Source organism: Montipora capricornis, chromosome 6 (assembly GCF_036669925.1).
Source record: "Montipora capricornis isolate CH-2021 chromosome 6, ASM3666992v2, whole genome shotgun sequence".
Classification (NCBI taxonomy): domain Eukaryota; kingdom Metazoa; phylum Cnidaria; class Anthozoa; order Scleractinia; family Acroporidae; genus Montipora; species Montipora capricornis.
The window spans coordinates 47,778,992-47,787,626 of record NC_090888.1 but is presented as its reverse complement, the minus strand read 5'-3'; the positions used below and the strand labels follow the sequence as shown (position 1 = coordinate 47,787,626).

Sequence of the window (8,635 nt, the reverse complement as noted above, 5' to 3'; positions counted from 1 at the left end):
GATCGGTTTCCGGCAGAATCCGAAACTGCAACTGCTAGAAGACAGTGGCTCAATGCCATCATTGATGAGTACATGACCCAGTTTGTATTTGATGGAACCGTCAATAGAGACTTAGTTGTGGTTGCTGATGAAGTTGATCGCCTCCACAGCAATGAGATTAGTGGTTACAGATGCAGAGCACCTGGTTGTGAAATGACCTACAAGTCCCATGCGTGGCGAGTCCGGTAGGTGGCTAATGGCAGAAGGTGTAATTCAAGATAATCGATTTTAATAATTTATTATTTAGAACTTAGCATTTTCAGTTGATTCAAAGCAATTTTCCTTACAGCCATGAACTATCTGAACATGAAGACCTTTGCGTGCGAGACACACCACCCCATGAAGAAAAGGATAGTGAAGGGTACTTCAGATGCAGTGCAAGATGTGGCTTAGTGTTCAAGACAAAAGCCTCAATGAACAGGTATAGTCAGTCCCCTATCTTATTGGCCAGAAATTATATTTTTCATGTTACCATTCTTCCCCTCCCCCACCACCAAAACAAAATTAATCTTTTCAGGAACGGTCCACTTTCCTTGTAAAAATCCAAACATTAACATTTGTTGCTGACAAATTGATCAGTCCATCAATCCACAGATGATACCACTCTCCTAGACTTAACTTTGCATTTTCTAATATTTTATCCCTTTTTTTTTGGCAGACATGTGCAAAAGCAGCACCCACAGTTCCAGCCCATGGATGTTGATGACCCTTCTGACTGCCCTGGAGACAAATTAGAGGATCATCTGTACAACTACCACAGAGGGAAACTAATCTTTGGCCTGTTTATGTTAGATTTAAATGATGCCGTAAGAGAGGGAGATGGGCAGAGGCTCATGAACCTATACAAGATAGGCCTGCTTTTCTTCAGTTTTCATGGCTGCACAAAGTACTTTTACACAACACTGCTCCTTCTTGTCAAGTTGCATGCCATTCTTCCTGAAGGGAAAGCTTTCCGATTAATCTGGAATCGCTTTTTCAACAAGTATGGCTGGAAAGGAAGAAACATACCACTTGATCTTCGCCTCGAGCACCTTAATAATTTCTTAAAAGCTTGCCTTAAAGTGCTAGGTGCCAACATGAACGAAAAAAATGCGCAAAGGGTTGCATTAAGCCTCGAAACCCTGGAGCGTATTCTAGACTCAGTTGACAATGATTGCAACTGGGAAGTTAAGGCCAGAGCACGCAGTGTGAAGAGTCCAGAAGAGACTGTCTTTCAGATTTTTCAAGACCTTAACCACATTAAAGCATTCCAACAGACCCCTGGGAGAAAAGGACACCCCTCCTTTGCCAATTTTGCTCCAAGTATCCCAGGAAAAGTAGATTATAGCAAATTGTATCAGAGTATGAAAGAAAAAATTAATCTCTGGAGCAATATCTATGATTCCTAAATTTACTCATGTTCAAATTACCTCTGACCACAAAATAAATACATATATGTAGTTGCAGGATAAAATAGTAACTGGCAATTGACAAGGAAGGACAAACATGCATTTTTAATCAGAAGACCCAAATTGCTAATATTATTATGAGATCATCAACTGAAAAATAGACAGAATAATATTCCATATGGATACATGTAAGGTTAAAGTTGATCACCTGAAGCTGTCAAGAGAATAACAATGAAAGTGACAATATTATGGACATGAAGAGAATGCAAAAGGTACTTTGGATTCTTCTCTTTTGTACATACTGGATGTGAATATTTGCATCGAACTTATTTATAAAACAATTCACAAACAGGGAAAGTCAGTTTGCATTTGTGCCTCTACATACATCAATGAGCCCAGTTGTTCTACAACCATAATCTCCTTGTTCCAATTTCGATGTGTTCAGGGGTAGCCAAGCAACCGCGATCCCAGCAGTTTCCGCTTTTTTTTCCCATATAAACAATCCAGGGCGGGCAACTGGGATACATTTGTTTTTAACAAAATAGACGCGAAGACAACCAAAGTTTTGCTTGTATCCATTTCCACTGGATTTAATGGGCATTACTTATAATTGGTTGAAAATGTGGAATAACTTTCTCTTAACTAATCAGAGCATTCTGTAAAATTTGACGATAAAAACTTGCAACAAAATGTTGCTTAATAACATTGTAACGTCGAAACGTCGTCGATTTTAGCTCTTTGTAGCTTTTTATCGTTTTTAACTTTTTTAAATCTTACCATGTTATTAAACAACGTTTTGTCGCAAGTTTTTATCGTCAAATGTTATTGTAAGTCAATTCTTCTACGTATACTGTAAAATCTCATGTAAAATCCCATTTTATCTTGGCGTTCGGAGACAAATTTTCCACTTTGCGAATATACCTCCCACTAAATAAGCATCCCCCCCATTTATAAGTCCACTCAAAAGCCCTTAAAAAGTTATATAGGCCCAGGGCTTTGAGATGAAATTTTAAGGTATAGTACAAAAAAACGCAAACATGAATTAATTTCAGTGATACAATGCTCTTGCATACCATTTGCAAACTTTTTATTGGTTACATACATGTAGGCAACATTCCTAAAGGTTCTCTAGTTCTTCAACATTTACCCTGTCATCGTCTTCAAAACACAAAGAGTTCGGTTCCTCAAAGTAGTCCTCAATGTCACACAATCTTGTTACCTGTACATGGCTAGATGTGGAACTGGTAGAAGCCGTTATTTGCATCAGTTCTTCAATACCGGGAATGTCGTCGAAGATTTCATGCAAAACTTCAAGAACTACAAAAGCATGCTCTTCAGAAAACAGTGGGAACGAAGCCATGAGGTAGTCCAGTGTAGCACAGTGTGCACAGTCACTCACAACTGCTTCTATAAGTTCAATTGAAAACCCATGGGTGCTAACAGGATCAAAAGCTGACGATCCTGTTGAGTCAAACCGCTCCTTAAGACCCATAACAGCAGATCTTAGGGCTTCTTTGTCTTCAGGGTACACATTCCTTTCAAACAGTGAAGTGCAAGTGGTAGAGTTGCCACTGTCCTCATGATCAAATGGCTGGGGAATCCTGTTGCATCTGTCACCACTGCATTTACAATCCTGCTCACACATGGAGCAACACGCGTGCATGGGTGTAACAGATTCAACATCTGGATCAAATGGCACAAAAATTGCTTTCCTGAGACAGCCATCTGTTTTCATGAAATCTTTGACACCTTTTTCACATGCTGCCAACTGTTGACCATAATAAATGGTGATATCATCAGCCTTTTCACCATTCCTTCCTGCCCTTCCAGCCTCTTGAATGTGGTCCACTAAGGACCTTGCTGGACCATAATGAACAACATACTTGATGTCAGGGAAATTCACTCCCATGCTGAGAGCAGAGGTGGCAATCACAACCCTTACACATCCAGAGTCACTTTTAAATGAATCCATAATTCTCTTTTTGTATTTGGGAAGCGTCAATGAATGGAAAATGCCAACTACTTTGTTTTCTGGTACTTGAGGTCTTCCAGGTACATACACTGCATTTCCTAACATTGCAAACAAATTTCCAACCATTGAGGCAACAGTTGTCATTGTGTTACAGAAAATAATAGTTTTAGGAGTTGCAAGACCTTGCGTTTTAATCATGTCAGCAATCCACTCAAAGTTGGAATGGTACTGCTCCCTTTTAACTTTCATCACAGTAAATTTGATGTTGCTCCGCTTGGGAGAAAGTGTGATGCAGTGGACATCTGGTGTCAGAGACAACAGGTGATGGATCTTTCTTCTCAGTTTTATATCTGCTGTACCAGTGAGAGCCAAAACTGGAATTCCTACCAACAGAAGGAAAATGAATAGGATTATAATTAATCTAATTCGATCAGACGAATGAAAATAACTACTAATAGCTACATTCTCACATACGACATGTGCCTGTAAATGTCCATTGTAGTATATTCTGGGGAAGAATATATCTAATTTCCCCTGGTTGGGCATTTGCATTCTACACTCTTCACACTGGGGATTTCATATGCATAAGCTGACACTGACAAGAAAACGAGAAAGGCCGGGGGAAGGGTAGCTTTTTACATGTGGGCTTACCCATAACAGCATGTGATTAACAAACCAAAAAAAAATGCAAGAGAATTTATTGGCCTCGCGCCAGCACAATCTACCGAAAAAGCAATCCCGCGAAGAGTTGAGTGGTGATGAACTGCATGTTAGTGGCTATCCTCTCAATGTACAGAAATTATTGTAAGAATGTTATACCCATCGCACTTTCCATTTGGCTACCGAATCCTCGCAACGTGAAATTTGTTAGATCTGAACAGATCACAGTGAAAATAAAAATGTACTTACCACTACAGAAAGATCTCAACACTGAAAGGTTTCCATACTGCTCTCTGAAAGGTTTTTTCGATTTTTTCTTTGATTTTGAATCGATTCCCCTATAGAAAAAAAAATACATTGCAGCAATAAAAGTCAGGTCACATAATTTTGATGTAGTTTAGTGAAATCCAGGCAATTCAGTTCGTTAGTATATAGAACTCGAACATGACAAGAATCGATCGATAATATCGTATTGTTGATCGCATGTAACGATAGAAACACACGAAATAGCGACGTCTAGCATGAGTAGATTTGACTGGATGCTGTGTATGTGACAACATAGTGTGAAAAACGAGAAATCTATGAACATTTAAACACAATAATTAGGAGGGCATCCAGATTTTGGCAAATACTAAGGAAAGAAAAAATTCAAATCAAACGCTTACCATGTGTAAACAGTGTGCGATTCGTCCACAACAATGAGGGACAACGAGTGGCGGAAAGGGCAGTCTTCCTTCAACAAGGCGGTGAACTGCTCTTTCAATGCTTGTTCAGCAGTGGCATAAACTACCTGAACTTCGCCATTCCTGATGGAATTTAAAGTCTCCCCGTCAAACCGTAGTTCAGCGGCAGAAAGGCTAAACTCATTCGATGTTATCTGCTCTTCCATAATGCTTTTGAGCGGACAAATGACAATAATTGTTGGGCGTTCGACTGAAGATGCATTTGACGAGTTAGATGCTCTGTTTTTCGCCAAAACAAACAGCTGAAATATCAGGCTTTTTCCAAAGCCCGTTGGCAGCACACCAAAAACATCTCTTCCTTTGAGAAGCGATTCCACAGCTGCCTTTTGCTCCGATTTCAAAACAAATCCTAAATCGCTCGCAAGCGCATCCAAGTCTACTTCTTCCATTTTCCCGCGAGGTTACTGTTTTGAGGTGAAACTGATACGGCGTCTATATCTTTTTGAAGAGGTGTTATTGACATTTGATGACAGGCTGCGTCAGAATTAAACCAATGGGAATTTCCCGTTGCTGGAAGAACGGGTAATTTGGAACGAATTTATTATATGCAGAGCGGACAGTCGTAGTTTTTCGCGTCTCTCCCCATTCTCCCTCGCCGTTTCTACACTCGCTCCAGACCTTTCGTTTGAATATTATTTTACCGTGTCGCTTGCGTTCGCAAAAAATACGACTGTTTTGCAGTCTAAATTGAAATCGGTCATCTTTGGTTTTGTGTATGCAAACGAGGCTATGACGTAGCAATAGTCAAGGATTTCTCCAGTTGACTAAATGTAGTTGATGAAAAGAAGAAAAACACAGGCGAGGAGGGCAATACTTTGTAGACTTGAATCTTAATCCAGAGGCTAAATTGTTTTGATATTGGCTCCACCTCTGAACAGATTTACCTCATGGTCGTTAAGCAGGGTTTTATATGTGAGTTATATGCAGGAGTTTTACAAAGCAAAAGAGAGCCTGCGCTCAGTGCTATCCCGCGCTCATTGCTGGGAAATAAATGCCTGGAAATCAAGTTTAATCTGTCTACCGTGGCTTTCTACGAGATCCCTGTTACAACTTCAAAACAAATGATCGATTTATATACTTCCATCAAATGGTAAGAGTAAATCATTTCAGTACTTTCTATACTGCTAACAATTTAACCACATTTCAAGTTTCCTTACAGAATCAAATGGTATGGGCCATATATGGTCCAAGTTTGGAGATGATATGGGAGAAGCTACGGTCCATATATGTTTAATAAATGGATTTACTATGGGCTGCTGCCCTACATATCAAACTCATATGGAGCCACTGTCTTTTACTTTTGTCTTTCCATTGTCTGTTGCTATGGGATGGCTACGTATTTCGTAAAGTTCCATACATTCTCCATAGCATGTGGTTTGGGAATGGTATGGGTGTTCCCCATATCAGTACCATATGTTCCTAACCCCGCTCTATGGGATTGCTACGTATTTCGCAAAGTTCCATACAATTCCCACAGTAGCTGGATATGGCAACATTTGTTATGGGAGTGCTATGGGACCTCTTATTCAAGCTCCATATTACAACCATAGGTTCCTGAAATTACTGCAAAAACTATGGGAAATCTATGGGTCAGAGCAACCCATATGATTCCCATATAGCTTATGAACAGGCTTGATCAGCACTGTTCATATGCAAGCAATGTATAGGAGGGGATTAATCTGCTGCTACCCTCTTTACCTAAAATGTCACAATCAAAAGTTCAACCGATCGGGCCCAATTTAACTAATAATTTATGCAACCAGGCTGCTGTTTGATATTCTTCAGACATCTTTATTATTAAAATGACAATTTGAATCCGTTAAAATGCATGCAGATTAAAAAAGTGACTAAACAATTTATATACGGATCAAAATAACATACATCTTAAAAAGTGGCATGTCAAAATAAGTTTTGCAGTTATAGTGACTTCATGGCTTAGCAAAACAAAAGGTTTCTTTTGTTTTTCATCCAAACGGATAACTTTGATACAAAATCCTTACAAAATGCGCAATGCATTATAGAACATGAACATGACCAGCTCAACCGGCCTAAAGTTTAACTGTTACGTTGTTTGGTACAACTATGCCAGAACTGGGCATAGTTGACTTAATTGGACTGGTTAACTCGAATTCTCTGTGGTCTTCTTGCCTCCACGCATTTCATATTAATCTTCTGCACCACTTGGCTTGGCACTGGTGAGTCCTTTGCAAACTTTGAACAAACTTTGCCTAAAACGATCAAGAAATTTTAAGTTAAAAGTATGCTGTAAACCAGTCTCTCACACTGTAGTGGTAAATAATCTGTAGACAGTGTTGACAATAGGCAAATGCTTGAGATTGTTTTGTTGTACAGTGGAACCTCACCTTACGAAAAAAAACCTTTAATCTGTTGTTTTCTTATTTTAAGACTGTTTTTTTTAATGCGACCAATTTTTCATGGCCTAAAGGTGGTCGCATTAACGGGGTTCCACTGTATCTCTCGTATGACGAGAGGCTGTTTTGAACAACAAAAATTTTAAATTATCTGCTCAGTATTTCGATGACTGGCTCATAGCTGCCAGAGCTTATCCCAGTTTCTGTAGCATGAAGTGGATAAGAGTATTTTTACTACCCCTGGACGGGATGTTAGTCCATCAAAGGTCACTCCCCGCAATTTAGGTTTCCCCAACAATTCACCGGTACCCATTTACATTGTATACACCTGGGTGGAGAGAAGCACTGTGACAGTCAAGTGTCTTGACCAAGAACACAACACAGTGTTTCTTGCCAGGGCTTGGAGCTGGACCGCGCGATCCAGGGACGAGCACACTAACCACAAGGCCACTGCGCCTGCTCTTCTGATACTGGTAAGCACACAAAAAAGTTCTAAAATATACACCTCTCACCCACTTAGAATGTTCACAGTATATTATATAGTGAAAGCATCTGGAAATGACAATTTAAAGGCATTTTGGGAATATTTCTTACAAAGTGTGTCTCAGACCCATAGAGGTCCCATATAATATTCATATGAGAAAGCTATGGGACCTGAACTAAATTTCTGTCAGCTAGTATGGATAGTCTATGCAATACTTAATATGGATATTCCATATCATATCCATACATAGAATTAGTCAGCAGATATCTCATATCTATGAAACAACTATGGGTATTTTCCCCCATAGCTCTCCCATATAACAGATGCCATCAAGATTTTTTCCCATACATTTTCCACACCTTGAAATTTGACAAAATGATGACCCATGTCAGTTCCATATCATCATGATACCTTCCCATAGCATTTCCAAATATGGGTCAGATATGGCCCAGCCTTTCCCATATCATAACCATACTTTTTCGTTGGTAAGGGTTGCGTTTATTAGCGCATAACAGTGAAAATCGTCTACATGTGGCTTGATTCAGTTTTCTTGTCCAATATAATAATATTTTGGACTATTTGACTGAGATCTCCATATGAAGCGAATGTCACCAAGACCAATTGCAATATTCATATACCTGAAGATCCCGCTTGAAGTCCTCCTTGGTAAAATGACAGGCGGAAACAGACAATATAGCAGTCAGGTTTTCACGTTTGAGGAATCCATCCACGTTTTATTTTCGCCAGCCAACATTTCTTTAAATTTTAATTTTTTGGTGTAAACTTCGGTGTTCTCAAGTTTCTAGTTTCATCCCCCTCAAAAACGTACACCCCAACAGCGGCAATTGTTGATATGAAAAAGCCTTGCTACATGTATTGACAAATATCTGAGTTTCGTTGGCTTATTCTAAATTAAACGCTTCCCCGTCTGAAAGCAAACAAATACGTTTGCTGAAGCATTGAAGACGGCTGTCGCT

General features: G+C 39.4%; 1 protein-coding gene across 1 annotated transcript; it reads right to left on the bottom strand.

Annotated features, from left to right (window-relative positions):
* Positions 1 to 2,544: 2,544 nt before the first annotated feature.
* Positions 2,545 to 5,191, bottom strand: LOC138054041 (ATP-dependent DNA helicase RecQ-like). Its single transcript, XM_068900558.1, has 3 exons — positions 4,725 to 5,191; positions 4,309 to 4,397; positions 2,545 to 3,782 (listed from the first exon to the last, which is right to left on the bottom strand). The coding sequence occupies exons 1-3, from the start codon at positions 5,189 to 5,191 to the stop codon at positions 2,545 to 2,547; spliced, it is 1,794 nt and encodes a 597-aa protein (XP_068756659.1).
* Positions 5,192 to 8,635: the final 3,444 nt, after the last annotated feature.

Bases quoted from the DNA above. Each gene is read 5' to 3' on its own strand.
- LOC138054041 (XM_068900558.1), bottom strand. From the start codon at position 5,191: ATGGAAGAAGTAGACTTGGATGCGCTTGCGAGCGATTTAGGATTTGTT. The intron at 4,398-4,724 runs GTAAGCGTTTGA...TTTTTTCTATAG, and splicing joins TCGCACACTGTTTACACATG to GGGAATCGATTCAAAATCAA. The intron at 3,783-4,308 runs GTAAGTACATTT...TTCTGTTGGTAG, and splicing joins GTTGAGATCTTTCTGTAGTG to GAATTCCAGTTTTGGCTCTC.